General features: G+C 42.6%; 2 protein-coding genes across 2 annotated transcripts; one reads left to right on the top strand and one right to left on the bottom strand.

Moving 5' to 3' along the window:
- The first annotated feature begins 1,757 nt into the window (after window positions 1-1,757).
- On the top strand, window positions 1,758-12,180 carry boka (BCL2 family apoptosis regulator BOK a). The gene is made up of 5 exons (XM_084548440.1): window positions 1,758-2,172; window positions 2,426-2,783; window positions 4,181-4,309; window positions 7,543-7,706; window positions 10,311-12,180. The coding sequence occupies exons 2-5, from the start codon at window positions 2,558-2,560 to the stop codon at window positions 10,434-10,436; spliced, it is 645 nt and encodes a 214-aa protein (XP_084404566.1). The 5' UTR covers window positions 1,758-2,172; window positions 2,426-2,557; the 3' UTR covers window positions 10,437-12,180.
- Window positions 12,181-12,287: 107 nt separating this feature from the next.
- On the bottom strand, window positions 12,288-17,903 carry LOC311490374 (flavin-containing monooxygenase 5-like; the record flags this gene model as incomplete). The annotated part of the gene is made up of 9 exons (XM_084547820.1): window positions 12,288-12,730; window positions 12,878-12,950; window positions 14,124-14,343; window positions 14,490-14,625; window positions 15,468-15,664; window positions 15,811-15,953; window positions 16,111-16,276; window positions 17,204-17,392; window positions 17,772-17,903. The coding sequence occupies 9 exons, from the start codon at window positions 17,901-17,903 to the stop codon at window positions 12,331-12,333; spliced, it is 1,656 nt and encodes a 551-aa protein (XP_084403946.1). The 3' UTR covers window positions 12,288-12,330.
- Between the last annotated feature and the right edge of the window lie 956 nt (window positions 17,904-18,859).

Here is an 18,859-nt window from a genome sequence, read left to right as displayed (position 1 = left end):
AAAATATTCACAGCCTTTGCTCAATTCTTTGTTGATGCACCTTTGGCAGCAATTACAGCCTCAAGTCTTTTTGAATATCATGCCACAAGCAGAGAATTTAGTTTCTCATGGTCTGAGAGTCCTTCAGGTGCCCTTTGGCAAACTGCCATGTTCCTTTTCCTAAGAAGTGGCTTCCGTCCAGCCACTGAGGTGGATTGCTGCAGAGATGGTTGTCCTTCTGGAAGGTTCTCCTCTCTCCACAGAGGAATGCTGGAGCTCTGACAGAGTGGCCCTCGGGTTCTTGGTCACCTCCCTGACTAGGGCCCTTCTCTTCCGATCGCTCAGATGGTCAGCCAGCTCTCGGAAGAGTCCTGGTGGTTCTGAACTTCTTTAGTTTATGGACGATAGTGGCAGCTGTGCTCATTGGGACCTTTAAAGCAGCAGAAATCTATCTGTACCCTTCCCCAGATTTGTGCCTCAAGACAGTCCTGTCTCGGAGGTCCACTTCAAGCTTGGTTTGTGCTCTGACATGCACTGTTAACTGTGGGACCTTACACAGACAGGTGTGTGCTTTTCCAAATCATGTCCAATCAACTAAATGTACCACAGATGGACTCCAATTAAGCTGTAGAAACATCTCAAGGATGATCAGTGGAAACAGCATGCACCTGAACTCAGTTCTTAGCTTCACGGTAAAGGCTGTAAATACTAATGTATATGTGATTTCTTAGTTTTTTATTTTTGATCAATCTGCAAAATTCTCAATATGAATTGTTTTCACGTTGTCATTATGGGGTGTTGTGTGCAGAATTTTTTGGGGGAAATGAATTTAATCCATGGGCGGCACAGTGGCGAGGTGGTTAGCACTGATGACTCACAGCAAGAAGGTCCTGGGTTCGAATCCATGGGCCGACTGGGCCTTTCTGTGTGGAGTTTGCATATTCTCCCTGTGTCTGCGTGGGTTCTCTCCTGGTACTCTGACTTCCTCCCACCGTCCAAAGACATGCTGGTTAGGTACATTGGTGATTCTAAATTGGCAGTAGGTGTGAATGTGAGTGTGAATGGTTGTCTGTCTCTCTATGTTAGCCCTGCGATAGACTGGCGACCTGTCCAGGGTGTACCCCGCCTCTCACCCGATGACAGCTGGGATAGGCTCCAGCAGACCCCACGACCCTTAACAGGAATAATTGGTTACAGAAGATGAATGAATGAATTTAATCCATTTTGGGAGGCTGGAATGTTACAAAATGTGGAAAAAGTGAAGTGCTGTAAATACTTTCAAGATACACTGTGCTTGATCAGTTTGGGATCTAGTGAATTTGGAGGCCAGGTCAACACCTTGTGCTGTTCTTCATGTTTTTTGAGTTGTTCCTAAAACTTTTTTGTGTGTGCGTCTGTGTCAGGCTGCATCCTGCTGGGGATGACTGCTGCCATCAAGGAGCGTCATTGCTATGGGGTGGGGGTGCCTGGTCTGATCTAGGTGGGTGGTGCATGTCTAAGTAACATCCACATGAATGCCAGGTCCAAACGTTTCCCAGAAGAACATTGTGTTGTCACAAGATGGTCAGTGTTAAGTTAAACTCTGGATGTCTCAGCTTTATTTTGAACATTCTTCTAATCTGTGTCTCACAGGTCCAACAACTTCATTCACTGTTGGCAGCGTCTCACCTTCAAACAGCTGCTGCTCTCTGCTTCACAACCTAGTTTTTATGAATAAAATTCATTGACATGTTCCAATAATGATCTCAGCGGAAATAGATGAATCATGTTTCCTGTTAAAATTAATAAATGGGAGCAGGACAGATTCAGTTTAAATGATTTGTTAAAGACACACACACCTTTAATGAACTCAGTTATTTATTAACAGCTCCGATATTACTGGGTCATATCCTCTCTCTCTCTCTTTCTCTTTCTCTCTCTCTCTCTCTCTCTCTCTCTCTGGAGTGGGGCAGAGGGGCGGGGCCAGTGTTGTTGCTGCTATCTCCGCCTTTGGACTCCACAATAAGTGCCCTTAGAAGGAAACCCTGTCAGACTGTAAACTGGAGAGGATTTTTTACGCATGAATTGTCAGTAAATCCTCAGGTCATTACAGTCAGATCAGAAACTATTTTTCTTCTGATAAGTGTCAACTTGAAAAGAATCTTGCTAAGGATGATATTGTAGCGAAGGATTATTAGCTTGGCAACATCGCGGGTGAGTTTAATTGAATTGTCCTTAACTTTACTCTCAGGTATGCCCACATTTTTATGGGTCCAACTTTTCTGGTACAGTGTCAGACTTTTCCTCGTTGGATTGTTCCTTTCTCTCCAGCAGCGGCAGCAGCAGCAGCAGTCTGGGCTTTACACCTATCACATGAGGCTCCACACTTTGATTGCGTTTGCATCGGCAAGCTTTACCCGATCTATCAAAAGATGTCCACAAAGTAATCCGCGTGTTTGTTCTGCAGGATAATCTCCACAAGCCTTCCAGTCTGCTAGAAGAGAGGGAGAGTTGAAGTTGTGGGGGGGGGCTGACTGGAAGAAGCGGCCCCTGAGAGAGGCGGTGCAGGCGGCGAGGTGAGCAGCGCACTCCGCGGCTGATGACAGGGGGCATGGAGATGTTGCGCCGCTCCTCTGTGTTCGCAGCCGAAGTGTTCGATCGCTCGCCCACCGACAAGGAGCTGGTGTCCCACGCCAAAGCGCTGTGCAGGGACTACATCCACTCCAGACTGAACCGCGCCGGCATCGGCTGGTCCAAGCCTGAGCACGGACTGGCTGCGTCAGGTGGGACTCTGGGAGAGATATCGGCGGTGCTCCTGTGGCTTGGTAAGTCCGGCTGTCCTGAACTTTTACGCAGAAAGCAATAAAGATCACGTTCAGTTGTGTGATCCATGACGCATGTAACATATCCCCTCATCCCCGTGCACTGGCCTTAACTAGTGAGGACGCACAGAGTATGCTCTTGCTATGTTTTCTTGGAAACCTAAAGCTTTAAGGTTGTTGTATAGTTTTATACTTATAATTACAAGAGTGAAATATTTTCAGTCAATTCAGCCAATTAAAATAAAGACATTCATACATAAACGATTGTAACAACAAATGGAATTCCTGGTGGAGAATAGTCCTTAAATCCTAGTTTATAGAAAGAACAATCATGTAATAAATAATTAATGATTATTATTTTTTTCCTTAATGTTCAGGTCTCTTACAAATTAAAACTGCAGGTTGTGTTGGGCCATGCACACAGAGCTCATCATCCAGGAAAGAGTAACAGGATTACTTCTTACTTTCGGTCTGGAAGCGGTTCTCAGGAATCCCACACAAAAATGAAGGGACACCGTTTAGTTTGCATAATATGTCCCACCCTGGCTGCTTGCCCAGTATGCAGAGGCGGTAATTCCAGTATGCACAAGGACATGCCACAGGCGAGCTTTCATCTGACTATCCACCGCCAGGTTGGGTAGTTAAGAAATTCACTGGAAACTGACAAATCTCTGAGCCCAAAAGATTAAATCAGTGACTTTTTTTGCTGTCTTGGATTTGAAGTTATTCTGACTTATAAAAACATTCACAATTTTTTTTTATTAAAAGGTACAGTTAAAAGGGGTTCATTCAGATTTTAAGGACTAGTTCAGAGAAAAACGTTGTACCTTAATGCTATCTATGGATGGCCTTTCCCCCTGCTTCCAGTCTTATACCATATGTATCACCAAAAAAAAAAAAAGCAATTTAAGTCAAAACTAAATTTTGTCTATTTGCTAAAAAACAACAACTTTAACTAGAATGTATCACTTTTGTGGAACGGTGACTACTGCTACTGCAAACGACTGTGGTGCACAAACAGATGCAAAGCTTACAGAAGCACCAGTTGACTTAATCAGAAATGACATTTGTCAGAAATGCAATTTTTTTTAAATCATTTTAAATAATACATTTTTGAGAGGGTGGTCATAATCTGATAAGAACTGAGTCTGACTTCACCAGAGTATTAATGACTAAGCATGTCTGTAGCAGCAAGACCACAAAGTGTCTTGAATTGAGCAATAAAGATGTTGACAAATTCATCTGCTCATTTGCAAGAGGAGCAATGTGTTATTGTTTCATTTCAAAGCTACACCATCCTGCTAAACGTGTCTCTGGTCTTAACGGAAAGTCTGTCGCAAACAGACAGCTGAATTAATTTTGTGTTTTGACTGCGTTTGGTTTCTTTTGTCTTGGGACAGGTGATGAGCTGGAGTACCTGCGCCCCACTGTGTACCGCAACGTAGCGCGACAGCTGAACATCACGGTGGCATCAGAGAGCGTGGTGTCCGATGCCTTCCTGGCTGTTGCAGCGGACATCTTCTCCACAGGTAAATCTGGTTCTGTGGAAATCAAGTCACGCACGCAGGTGTGCATCGTGTGCACTAAGTGCAGGTCTGCACACATTTGGTCTCGCAAATACAGGAAGATATGTCTGCTTTTTAAGGAAGTTCATTTATTCGTTGCGGGAACTTCAGAGCTTAGAACAACAAAGGCTCTAAAAGTGTGGAGAACTAATGTTACTTCTCTTGCTAATGCTTTTAAATTGAATCTCTTAGCAAATGATTACTTTCCCTCTGTAGAATAAACTCTCTCCCTGCTACTTTTCCATGTAAACACCTCTTACATAGGCTGATCCTCCATGAGTGGGAGATATTTTGGTGCAGCCATTATCCCCTGACAGGAAAAGAACGGCAGGGAAAGCATTCAGTCCATATTAGGTTAACATGTTGCCGGAGCGAGTGATTGTTACAGACAATTTGGACCCCACCCAAGAGTTCAGTCATGAGCCCCAGCTGGCTTATTCTTCTGGGAATGCAAGAAAACAATCTGCTGCTAAGGTAATAAACCGTCAATATCAAGTAACAACCATTAATAACACGCAGTTACTAAAAATCAGAGCAATTCAAAACAGTAAAATTAGATCTGCCTCAAATCAGACATGCTCTCATGGCTGTGATAGCTAATGGTGGGGAACTACATTTAGTAAAAATGCTGTTCACTGACAGTAGCTGAAAATAAAACCATCAATGAAGACAGTGTACATATTGACAAACACCAAAGCTGGCAGTCTGGATGAGTCACGGTGTGAAGAGGAAGTCCTGAGCAGCAGTAGATTGCGACCACAAACTTGTCTGACTTGTCACAAACTTCTCTTGCTGCTTCCCACATTGCAGAGATAAATGACAGCATCATTATCTTCGCATGCATGCAACACTATGCAAGTGTGCAGGATGAGACGACCTTTGACTTCTTTAGCATCTTTCTGCTCATTGTTTTGGTTCCACAGTCCATAATGTCACTGGTTTGGTTCAGTTTCATAACTGTCATATTAACGTCATGTTGCCTGTCTACACAAATGTTAAATAGACGAAGTTAGCAAGAAGCTAGTGAACAAACAGGTGAATAATGATGTTGTTCCGTGTTTGCAGGATGTGTAAATAGTTGCTGCCGTCTAATAGATGTACCACATCAACTGGTAAGGTGGTAATATGTCAGTGTTGCATTTACAACTAGTTGCCGCCACTCCCAAGTGGCCATAAAAGTTATTGCAGGTTTAAAATGTCTACGTTAAGGTTAATACTAAAGTACTGACTCAGATGGTGCTCCGATGAAACCTCAGGTCAAATATGTGAATAGTTTTCCCCTACGTGTGCACTGTAGAGACACGGGATTTCCCATGTGAAGGAACATCCTAAGGGGACATTTGCATGTTTCCCTTTTGCACCTGTGTTAAGCTAGGGATGGTTTGATACCACTTTCTGGTAAAGCACCATTTGTAAAGCATTTATAAACGTAATAAGGACAACTTTTGTTGTGAAATTGTGCTTGTCTTTTTAGCACTTTAATTTAGTCCAGTCCACTAGACTGTTTGACTAAAATATTTTTTAACATTTACAACTACACAATTTATTATTAATTTAACGTTTGTGTTCATACACTGATGAGCCACAACATTAAAACCACTGACAGGAGAAGTAAATAACATTGACCATCTTGTGACAATTCAATGTTCTGCTGAGAAACTTTTGGACCTGGCATTCATGTGGATGTTACTTAGTCATGTACCACCCACCTAGACCAGACCAGACACCCCTACCCCATAGCAATGACACTCCTTGAAGGCAGCAGTCATCCCCAGCAGGATGCAGCCTAACACAGACACACACACAAAAACGGTTTAGGAACAACTCAAAAGAACATGAAGGACAGCACAGCACTAACAACATTCTGTTGCCAGACACCACAGGACACCCTCAGAATGTCAATGTCCATTTTCTGATGAGTCACAACTGTTTTGGAGGCACAAGGGAGACCTACACAATATTAGGAAGGTGGTCATAATGTTATGTCTGATAGGTGTGTATTACAGATGTAGAGAGAACAATATACGATATAGTAAAAGTCAAATGTTGATGGCAAGAGCTGTGACTGCAGTTTCTATTCCTTCACTGAACCCTGTTGCCTGTCACAATATCCACAAAGGAGATGAGTTTTAGTTCAGCTCCTATGGGATGTACGAGTGGGAAATACGAGTTAGCTGAGTTGTTTCTAGTTAACATTCACACAGTGCCTTTTCAGATGTTCAAAATGATTTGCAAGGCATTGACGTTTTACAACTTATTGATCCCAGTATTTACATTCGATTACCTCATTCTTGATACTATCACCATCCTCTTGCTCCATGCTCCCAAAAACTGTCACATATTATTTTTGTTCCCGAAGGGTGATGTTGACTTAGTATTCTTTCTTACCTTAGTTTTTCATGCTTTATCTTGTTCCAGCTCACTGATTAAGTTTAGGCGCCACTGTACAAGAGGAGTTATGCAGAATGTAACCTATTCTTTATTGAATTCCATTTGTTTTATGTTTTAATTGCTTCTGCTGACTTTTTTTCTGAGCAGTGAACACTGTAACTTTGGTTTAAAAGAATCATTTTATACACGCTGTTTTCTGAACTCACTGTTAGTATTATAAGTGAAGACCTTTTAGAGTACACTCCTGCAGATTCCAGATCCCACCCTCAAAGAGAAACCTGACCTCCATTTATGAGATTCTAGGAACGAATCAGAAGATGAATTGAGCTGAGGCCCAGTTTATATGCGCTCGTCATATAAACACTGCAGAGACAGTTTGAAGCTCTTACTGTAAATGGTGTCGTGGCAGAAAGCTCTACTCAACACGCACACCAAGTTGGAAAAATGATCTGCTCACTGATCTAGCGAGGCGTACTGCCTGCCTGCAACTCTGGGCCTTGTGTTTGGGTTTTTTTCTTTGTGGGACAGAAAGGCATGCAGGCCCAATTCCGTGGCTGCTGCTGAGGTTGTTTAAATTGTTCATTCGTCTTTCGAAAGAACTGCTGCACTATAACCTACTCCAAATATCCAAAATTGAGCAGGGTTGCTCTTTGCTTTCCCGTTTTCATGATTTTATTGCAAATCTTTTAGTATACCTTACACATCAGTGTTTGTACATCACACTGGAGGGAAGAACTTTAATTATGTTTGTTTGAGGATGCAGTTCATTCTGTTCTGAGCTCTACAACTTGTGTGTCTTTCATTAGGTGTGACATGGGGAAAGGTGGTTTCCTTGTATGCCGTGGCAGGGGCCCTGGCGGTGGATTGCGTACGTCACGGCCACCCAGCTATGGTCCATACCATTGTCGACTGCATGGGGGAGTTTGTGCGCAAAAGTCTGACGTCCTGGTTAAAAAAGAGAGGTGGCTGGGTAAGACAAACCTGTTCATGCTAGCGTGGCCCCTTCATTGAGTGTGAATATTGCTGATGATGCAACCGCAGTTGCACAACAGGGAACTGAAGGTAACACCGACATCCACAGGCTCAGATAATGTTCAGCAGGATTTAGAGCTTGTGAAACTGTTTTCAGAGTCTGTGGTTGGAAATCACCCTTTGTAAACATGTGAAAACACACCCCTTTGTTTGTGAATTGAGTATGTCATTACGTGGAACACATCTGGACTAAAAGAAAAGACTTGTGAAACTCAGTTCTCAAAGTTCCCACACTAATCACAGTTTTTCTTATAGGTTATTTCATTTAATCATAAATGACATGCTTACTCATTCACAAATGTCTCTTCACTGTTTGACAAAGTGTCATCATCAGTTATGTACATGTTTAAGCTCCAAACAAGTACATAATTGATGATCTCCAAACTTTGGAGATTATTTTCTGAACAAGTAATAATTATTATTTTTGAGCCCACAGTCGACACCGCATTAGTATGTGCGCTAATATTTTCACAGTTTTCACTGCTGGCTGTGGCGGTAAATGTTTATCGTAAATGTTCAGCCCTCAGTGTTCAGGTTTGACTCCTGCAGTAGCCTGCAGATAAACAAAAGAGCTGCCATAAAATTATACTGAGAAACATATTATGAGCTCACTAAATTGGATTAAATCACAAAATACTGCACAAGAGAATAAAACTGATTATCTCGTTATCATTGCCCCCGTCAGTGGGTGGGTTACATTAGGCAGGAAGTGAATATTATGTTGTGTTGATGATGAGACTGAAGCAGGAAAATCAACAAGTGGAAGGATTTGAGCAGCAGAGCTCTTGTTGGGTGCAGCCTGTGATTACTTATCAAAAGTTAAACCAGGAAGAAAAAGTGGTGATGCATGTGGAGAGGGAAGTGTGTGGTCTGTTCCAACACGCAGCCTCTTGTAGCTCAAACAGCTAAAAAGGGCTGAATGCTGGTCCTGATAGAGAGGCCATGCTGACCCCTGTCCACTGCCAAAAGCTTCTACAATGGGCACATGAGCATCAGAACTGGACCACGGAACAATGGAAGAAGGGCGGCCTGGTCTGATGAATCATGATTTCTTTTACGTCATGTGGACGGTTGGGTGCATCTCTTACCTCGGGAACACATGGCACCAGGATGCACTATGGGAAGAAGGCAAGCTGGAGAAGGCAGTGTGATGGTTTGGCCAATGTTCTGCTGGGAGACCTTGGACTACTTTGACACGTACCACCTGCCTAAACATTGTTATGGACCATTTACACCATTTCATGGAAACAGTATTCCCTGGTGGCTGTGGCCTCTCTTAGCAGTTAACAATGCTCCTTGCCACAAAGCGAAAGTGCTTCAGGAACGGTTTGAGCAACACAACAGTGAGTGTAAAGGTGTTGACTTGGCCTCCATATTCCCCAGATCTCAATCTAATCAAGCATCTGTGGAATGTGCTGGACAAATAAGTCCTAACGTCTTGGTGCCAGATACCAAAGCACACCTTCAGAAGTCTGGTGGAGTCCATGCCTCGACAGGCCAGGGCTGTTTTAGAAGGTATTATATTAGTTTATGAATGGTTCCACTCACCTACTGTACCCACACTCTCCGATTTTGTAAGGACGGTGAATGTTGCCGGTTCAATAATTCTTGATTATCTCTGAATCCCTCTCCACTGCTGCAGTGAGGAAGAACAATATTTTACAGTCCAAAGTGCTGCAGGTCTCGCTGGGTGAATGTAGCTGGAGGAGAACATCTATTCATATGGAAGCTGATGGATTGGTTTAACTCTGATGGAGACTGTGATATAAATAGCAGAAATTGCTGGTGGAAGGACAACCCATGGAGCTCATTATTTTCAATTATGACCAACCTCTTTATGCTCCGTTCTGCTGGAGCATGCTGCCTTGACATTAGAGGTCTAGATGCACTCTTGTTTCGTCACCGCCTTGTCAGTTCGAGATTGTGTGCCATAGGGCAGATATGAACCGAGGGTAGAGTTTTAAGTGTCAGCCTGCAGCCTTTCTGATAAAGTGTGCAGAAATGCTAAAGCGAACTGAGGCACCAGGCAGAACAAGGTGCTTCTGTCTGCGCTCTGCTCTGTTAGAAAGAGCCTGGCAAGCGAACAAATGCACGCCTGTGTGCTCGAAAAACATGGCATCAAGCCTGTTTCGTTTTGAAGATAAGTGGAGTGTGACAAAATGACGAGCACTGCATTGTATAAGTGACCCTGATAGAGACAAATGAGGACGTGTTTTAAACTGCAGCTGCCCAAACACAGACTGAGGGACCATGTCAGCACGTAGGAAACCTAGAGGACACTGTGTGATTGAAAGAACCAAGGGGAGCTGAGGAGGGAGAAGTGCTTAGTGTCAGGACTGACACTAAACTGTGCCGTCTGTGGTACTTCATTGCTTTTCAGTGACTTTTAGTTTTATAATTAGATCAGTTATGACATAAAATATCATTCTTGGGCCATTTCTACATCTTGCCACTGCAGATTTTGGGGGGGTTGGGGTATGTGACTGAGTTGTTTTATTATATGTCAGAAATTTAATTCTAACCCCCCCGTGTCTCCTCGCAGGTGGATGTAACAAAATGTGTGGTGAACACTGATCCCAGCTTCCGTTCTCACTGGCTGGTGACTGCGGTCTGTGCCTTTGGACACTACCTGAAGGCCATGGTGCTGTACCTCCTCAGGGAGAAGTGAAAAAAGTGACACAGTGGACTCTGAGGAGACCGACCAGCACTGTATACCACCCCCACCGCCACCACCACCCCCCACTAAAGCACCCTCTGCTTTGGATTATGTTTACACTCATTTGCACTGAGCCTTCGTTGATGGACACTTTTCTCTTTCAAAAACGATGAACTCTCCCTGCTTCTCCCGCTTCTATTTATTGCTCATGATTGTATTATGACACACGTTTGATATGAATGTATAAAATCACTTTCTGTAGAACTGCCTGGTGCTGCTGCCTGTCTAGTAGGGTTGTGGCTGCCCCTAGTGGTAACTACTGTACATGGTTTGACTGTGAGGTCATCTGAGAACGCCCTGATGAGAGGCTGCTGCTGTGATGTGGAATTTGTTCTGGGCCCTCTGCTCTGTGTAACAGAAGAAAACGTCAATTTCAGGTAGTTCAGGAGCAGTCTGAGAAAGTAACTCCCTCTGGAATAGACTGAACTTTTACATGTACTCACTAAAGGGAAAAGCCCAAAAAACAGAATAAGACATTTTGGCAGTGAAACCAAAATTCACAAGAGCCTGGTTAGTTTGCATTCTGACGCACACATCATACTGGAGTGTCTTTGGAGAGAAAATAGAAGTCAAACTGTCCACAGCCAGCCACTTCATATTTTGATCACCTGAATTATGGATGGTTTTGGATATTTTGCACAGGCTGTTTGTTTACAGTGGTGCAACAAAAAAAGTTAGTTTGGTTTGTAGAGGACCTCTTCTTTGAGCACGACATTTTTTTTTTTTTGTAAAATGAAGGCCGTTACAACCTTCATTTATTTATTAGAAACCTGTAATACAGTGCCAACAAAACATATTCACCCCCTTCGATATTTTACTTTTATGCATTTGTAAATGGAATCATTGTTAGGATAATTTGCCTTTTTATGTAAGATAATGACTGCATACATATTCAACCAGTGACTGACCTAATTCAGTGGAGGATCAGCCAACTGGTGCAAGTTGTCTCACAATTAGGGGAATGGAGATCACCTGAGTCCAGTGAATGTGTTTCAAGTGGCAGACATCGAGGCATTCCCGGCTACAACTGGACTATGAAGGCAAAAAAAAAAACCTACATGCAACTCAGAGAAAATGCTATTGAAAAGTATAACAAACAATTATGGATTTTAATTATTAAAAGTGAATAAGTGATTATTAAAATCCATCACTAATAAATCAAAGGAACTAATGAGGGAGGCCACCAGCACACCTATGAATACTTAAAGAGAAGTGGCAAAGTGAAAGCCACAAGCTTCTATCAAATGTCGTGGGACATGTCATGGCCCGGTTGGTAAGTAAAATGAATGCAGTGAAATATATCAAAATCCTGGAAGACAATCTGATTCAGTCTGCAAGAGATTTATTTTCCAGCAAGGCTTTTCCCCAAAGCATAAAGCTTAATTACTTTGTAGAAATCTGTTTGCACTTGGACGGAGAGGAGTTACTTTATCTCGAGTGTCTCATAAAATAAAACTAACTACACTGACCATGATTCCATTTATAAAAGGCATGCATACTATCAATGATGAAAGCTAATTGTTCTATCAGTATTAAATATTAAATAACTTTAAATGCCAGCTACCAAGAAAACTGAAGCATTCACTATTTTCAGAACGCTATGAATTTTGACAAAAACACAGCATGTATAGTTTAAGGCAAGGCAAGGCAAGGCATTTTTATTTATATAGCGCATTTCATACCAAGAGGCAACTCAATGTGCTTTACATAAAAACAGAACAAATTAGAACACACAGTTAAAAGCAAGAACAAAGAAAAAGAAAAGAGAAAAAAAAACACCTTTTTATTTTTTTTATTTAATTGTCCAGTTAGTACATATTAAAAACTCAGTCATACACAATGCAGCTTACTGAGGAGCTCTGAGGAAGGAGGGAGAGGAGAAGGAAGAGGACAGAGAGTGTTTGCTATAATAGAGGCAGCACAGCAGGGCAGCACCTGAGAAAATCATAAAAGTGCTCATTCTAGAGGACGGTCTAGTTTCTGGTTCTGGTACCACTCTGGTCCTAAAAGGCAGAAGCACCCGTTCCCACTGAGTAAGAATTGCCTGACGGGCTCCTGCCCACTGGCCCGGTCCAGTCAGACGGTACTGGTATGGAGTGCAGGGGCCCACAAACACCTGGTGGGCCAGTTTGGGATCCTTCAGGAAGAGCCACAGTAAGTTTGGCCTAACCCCCACCTCATCAGCCAGGGAGTCCATGTAAGACATGTTGTCCACCTGTAGGGGGTTGCGCTCTGAGCATGCAAAGCTAACAGAGGGAACCAAAAAAGATCATTGTAAAAGTAAACACGAACTAATAAGCAGTATAAGCTGACAAATACATTTATTAGACTGTGTAGACAACAGCACAATAACCAGTCTAAGGGTCACGGACAGCTTCACAGTTTTCTCTTACCTCTGATGCATGGTTGCTGTGTCTTTTTCAATTTCTTTCATCATGATTTCCTCTGCAGGGAGGGATCTTAAACCTGCAAGAGGAGAATTCATGTCAAGTACATGTTTCAACAATTACTGCCACCTAGTTCTGTAAGTGGTGAGAACAGCAATGGAAGACTTGAGATCCTGCAAGGTGGATTTGTCATTTATTTCACCTTCTTAACTCATTTGCTGACCTCTGTACGTTAGTCTGTGTCCTGTGATATTGACGTGTAACTTATTGAATGCAGTGCGACAGTGGACAGGATATTGCTTGAAATGATTTACCCTGGGGAATGCAGTTGAGAGCAAAATGACCCGGATGAAATCTGGAAGATGAGCCTCACTGCATAAAATATTTCATCCTGGCAGTTTATGATGTGCTTCCAAGAGTCATCAGAATGTCCATTGTCTTCCAAGCAAGGTAACCTGGAACCTCAGCTCTTGTACAAGGATACTTGGGAGAGGGACGGTACCACTGAAGCCATCAGCAAAGGACTTGAGTGGGCGAACGAGTGCCAGACATCCAATAAAACCATTTCCTTTGTGAGAGCTACAGAGCAGCCAAATTCCACTAAGAGAACATCATCTGCAGGCGTCCTGACCCCAGCAAGAGACTGGCAGCTGTTGATGAACTTTGGAGAACAGCTTTAGTTCTGACACTGCAGCTACCAATCATCTTGTCCTTATGTCTTATTCCACGAAACAAATCGTGCTGCTGGAGCTAACAGTCCCATGGGAAAATCACTTGGAAAAAGCTTGGAAACTAAGCTCTCCATGTACGCAAAACTGCGCAACTCAGCAGCTGGCAGGAGGCTGGACGGAGAGCCAAGTGTCTACCCCGGATGGGACAGAAACACGGGAGGGCAGAGAAAGCCTCAGTATGCCTGTGGCTCAATGCAGGAGAGCCATGGAGATAGATTAGCTAGACATCTGGATACACGCTGGGGCCTAATCAACTCTGGTGGGGTCTCCTGGAGGAAGGTATATGATTCCCAACTTAGCCTGTTGCCACCATGACCCAACCTCAGATAAGCAGTTGATAATGGATGGATGAACAGTATTATTACATCAAGAAATGTGTCTTATGTCTCCCACAGTGCAGCAGTTTTATTATGTTCTACTGTAGGGGCAGTATGTTTGCCTTATTCTTCATCTAAATAAGGCATCTTCTCGGTTGCCACACCTCTATAAAGCCTATAGTTAGTTTCTGTGTTGCATTTTACCTTTAAACACTCTTGTAGCCCAGCGAGCCTGCATCTCAGCCAGAGGGTTGATTGCACCAAGGGCATGAATGAAGCCGACCACCGCTAGTGTAGGCCGGGACAGTGAAGGAGGGAAAACATGCTTGTAGAGACGCAGCCTGTAACCACTCTTAGCCTGCAGATGTGAGGGCAGGAAAGGGAAGCTGTAGTTGTACCCTGTGGCAAACACCACTACGTCCACCTATATGACACACACACATCTCAAACATTAGACGACCAAGGGCTTTTACATACCTTTCGATTATTTCACTTTTGTAACCAAATAATGGATAAATAATAAAGTTTAAAAGAATGCTGGATGATTTTTAACATTTTATGTGACTTGACCTTTTCCATAACGCTCCCATCAACAAAAACCACACTGGATCCACAGAACTCCTTCACGTTTGGTTTGACCTGAACACGACCCGAGATGATCCGAGCCGGCAGATCATCATTCACTACAGGAATCTGTGCGAAGAAACTACCAACAAACAGCACAGGGGTATATGAGAATTGTACAAGGACATAAAAACACACTCGTATTGCACTCACAGACAAGTTTGGTAGCTCACTTTGGTTCAAATCAGATCAAATCATGTGCAAATTGCCCTTTTAGGGTTCATATGACTATGAAGATGGTCAGTCCTCCAAGTCTAAACTAAAGCAAATAGGCTTGCTGAGTTTTCTGGAAGAATATCCCAAAAAACAAAAAACAAAAACATAACTGCAACTGGACTCAAATTGGAAAATATGTCTCTGAGCAGGGGAGGTGGACTGAGATATAATCTTCTATCAGTTTACAATACAGTCTTAACTTCTGTCCCCAAGAAGTTTTACCCCCATTCAAAACTTGATACTGGAGCCTCGGACAGACAGTGGGTCATTAGAGTACCATTCATTGGAGAAAGAGGACAGAGCCCAACAGTCTCCTTTAACGAGTATCTAGTAAGTAAGTATCTAGTAATTTTTCATTAGTCATCATTCACAAACACTAGTCATGCAAGTTTCTGATGGGCAACACCACCAGATGTTACTATTTAAACCACTACCGCCCACCAGTCTCTTCAAATTGAAGAAGCTACTGAGATCATTTCTATGCCTCCTTCTGATGTCGTCTGCAGGACATTCTGGCTGCACAAACATTAACAACATCCATATAACGTTGGTTTTATTAGACAATTGCAAAAAGGAACTGTGTAGCATTGCCCTTTACACCTCTGCCCTGTATAGGATTCAGGCTTTGACAGGCTAAATCCTTAACAATAAACACTCAACTGCCCGCCCAGTGAATTAAACATGTTTATCTACATCTTGATATTTTACCCATGTTTAGGTTTCAGGCCGTATAACTTGTGGTCAAACGCTTCATTCAGCTTCTTCTCCACCATCTTTGTGATCCGCGAGGGAAAGAGCTTCATTATCATCAAGTCCCTTCGAGAAGTCGCAATCACGTCACCTGGCAGCCCTCCAGGTCCTACACGGCCGACCACCCACGCTCCACTCCTGGTACTGAGGTACACCTGCAGGTCAGGTCAGAAAGACACATGAGCTCAGCTTTTAAATACTTTGGGCAAAATGTTTATTTTCAGACTACAGTCAAAGGAAGCAGACATTTAATATGAAACAGTGCAAAAGTAAAGTACAGAAATGCAGCTGAGTTGTGTACCTTCTCAGCAACTCTACTGATGTCCACAGCAATATCCCCTCCAGAGTTCCCAATCCCTATCACAACCACTCTTTTCCCTTCCAGACCCTCAGCACTGCGGTATTCCCAGCTGTGGAAGTATCTGCCTTCAAAGCTCTCAATACCTGAGAAGGAACAAGATGAAAAGTGATCACAAAGAGCAGGTGCTTTGATTTTTTTTTTTTAATAATATAATACACATTGCAACCTCAATACAGAGGACATATACCGCGATTTCAGTGAAGTTAACAGCCACAGGTGCAGGTAGGCTCTTTAATGTACCTGTGAAGTCTGTGAGGGGCAGGTGAGGCTGGGTGAAATGTCCACTGCAAACTATCACTGCATCAAAAACATGCGTCTCCCTCTGAGCCTCTCTCCCCTCTGTCTCCACCTCCCACTGGCCTGTCACAGCAAAGTCTGGTCTCTGCCTCACACTGACCACAGAGGTCTGAGACAAACACACAAGCAGAGATCAATATCCTTCACAGACACTCACTGATTAATCTCTTTACATTTATAGGTTAGACATCACTTTGATTCCCCATGTACAGCATTTAAAAAACATATTTCAACAACATGTTTTAGGACAGGCTATGATGTATATAATGTTTTCTGAGCAGGTATAGGAACATTATAAATATTCATTAATGTATGGCATTGCCACTAATGACTTCTACGGAATGAACTTTATTTTACATTATTTTTGGCAAGTAGGGTTGTTTAAATATACGTAAACCAGGGACCGTAACTGTTTTCTGCTTAAATGTGCGACATAAGGTGACTTAAGAAGTTTTATCCACGTAAAATAAGGTACTTAAAGGGAATATTTTATGAAAAATACACTTATACACTTTGGCATTAGCCTGTAACTTCATATAGATCTTTCTGTTTGGAACTGGTTATGCTCAGGCCAATCAAATTGTTAGGGTTGGCTTTATACAGTGTAGGACAGAAGAGTAAAAGCAAGCCATATGCATCACCCTGTGGAGTTGAATTTGTTTACAACACAATGGCTCTGATTGGTTGTAGGACTATCGGATTGCATGAAGAGGTATTTTTTGGTATGCATTTTTCAGTTGAAACACCAATATGTTGAGCTGAAACTTGAAAGACACATTTCTTACATTAACTAGTAAAAAGGGGAATAATGTGGGACATTTAACAAGTTCTAACTACAAAAATACAAAGACAAGAAACGATTCTGTTACATCTGGGCACATTTTAAAAGCAAGTAAAAACATACAGTTGACAAATCAGTACATCCGAATAACCTTGCAAGATAAACTCAGTGTTGTTTTTATTGCGGTTACGTGCACTCAATGCAAAGTACCTGAGCTCATTATCTCCTTTAGAAACAAAGCTGAAGGTCACTAACCTGGAAGTTTATGTACTGCAACAGGTTAAAGGCCTGAGCGTAGAGACGCAGATACAACAGCACCTCAGAGTGGTGCATATTGTTGGGCAGCTCAGCAGGAGGAGGGAAGTCACTGAAAGACATCATCTCTTTGGAGCTGTTGATAACCACTGACTGGTAGATGTTTGCCCGCCCAGGCTCTGGCTTCTCCTAGAGAAGGAGAACGTTAAGAAAGATAATGACGCACTTTTTATTTACAGATTCTCATGACAGCAGACTGCTGGTATAATCTCCTTCCTTTTTTAATCTACAGAGGACTTTTGAGGGACACAATTTCAAAGGGTCTTTACTGTGGACAGTGGACAGCATACTAACCTTGTTGTTCATACTATTCAGTTTTATTTCTTTACCGTCTTATTTAACTTTACATAACCTGCTGTTTGCACAGGGTGAGATGTTGTCATTTCATTTAATTGCTACTGTACTTGTAGCTACATCATAACACCCATTAAAATGCTGCATGCTAGTGTTCAAGAAATCTAACAAAAGCAAAAAGATGGATTTGTTACAATCCTTAGTTGGATGTCACCTTAAATCTCCACAGTCCTCCAATGTCATGGCTGCTCTCAAAGCATGTGGGCTCCAGACCTTCATCCAAACACGCTTTAATGCTGGTCAGACCAGAGGGGCCTGCTCCGATCACCGCCACACTCTGAACCATGCTGGAGGAGTGTCAGGAACTCTGAGCTGTTCCAGAGATATGAGCTGCAGCTGGAAACAGACTGGAGAATGAAATGTGGGTGAGTTCTAGTTTGACGTGAAACAGTTTTGTGTTTGATGGGCGGTCTCCCTGTTGAGGCCACCAGGTGACCTTTTCTACACCATTCAATTATTTGGATAGCAGCACGGTCACTGTTGTAGACGCTTAGTCATCCTGCGTCGTCTGCACGTAGTCAGACTCCAGTGCTGCAGTGCAATCTGAATGAGATCTGGTAACATCGGCCATAATTCGTGACAACACCGCTGCTAGGCAACTGCTGCTGGGAAAATATATATGTTTTTATAAAACTTAATTACCATCCAATAACTTGCCACTTACTTCCGTAAATTCTTAAAACGTCGGCAAACACGTCACAGCCTGACGCAGCGCCATTTCTATGGCACTGGTCTGACGTTATCAAACATGTCCACAAGAGGGCGCCGTTTACACGTAGTTTACGCGTGAGCTCATTTAACGCGATACCAAATGATGGCAGCATCTGAATGAATTCACTTTACTGCTTTGATGAGAGCTGGACAGGGTTTCCAAATAAGCAAGTAATGTAACTGAAACGGCGAGTAGTGCATAAAAAGTGTCCTGGTTTAATTGTTTGTGTTTTTGTTCATTACACATTGTCAGCCCCAGTGCCAGTACTATATTCTTGATTTGCTGCACTTAACATTATATAATATTGTTGTGTATTTGTTTTTTACCATTAATATTAAAGGAGTTGCCTTTGCATAGCAGCTGAACTGATAAATGACAATCTGTCATCTAGTGGTCACCACTGGTATTGCTACCTGAGTTGAACAGGCAAAAAAACAATTGCTACCATGTAAAGTTAGCCTGCTGCTAATTTATCCATTAAATAGGTCAGTTTAGCCATTATTGTAACAACTGTTCTCCCAGAGTACATT

This window comes from Chelon labrosus, assembly GCF_963514085.1.
Source record: "Chelon labrosus genome assembly, chromosome: 7".
Classification (NCBI taxonomy): Eukaryota; Metazoa; Chordata; class Actinopteri; order Mugiliformes; family Mugilidae; genus Chelon; species Chelon labrosus.
Note: the sequence above shows the minus strand (reverse complement) of the source record. Positions and strands in the feature narration are given on the sequence as shown.

Bases quoted from the DNA above. Each gene is read 5' to 3' on its own strand.
- boka (XM_084548440.1), top strand. From the start codon at position 2,558: ATGACAGGGGGCATGGAGATGTTGCGCCGCTCCTCTGTGTTCGCAGCC. The intron at 2,784-4,180 runs GTAAGTCCGGCT...GTCTTGGGACAG, and splicing joins GGCGGTGCTCCTGTGGCTTG to GTGATGAGCTGGAGTACCTG. The intron at 7,707-10,310 runs GTAAGACAAACC...GTCTCCTCGCAG, and splicing joins TAAAAAAGAGAGGTGGCTGG to GTGGATGTAACAAAATGTGT.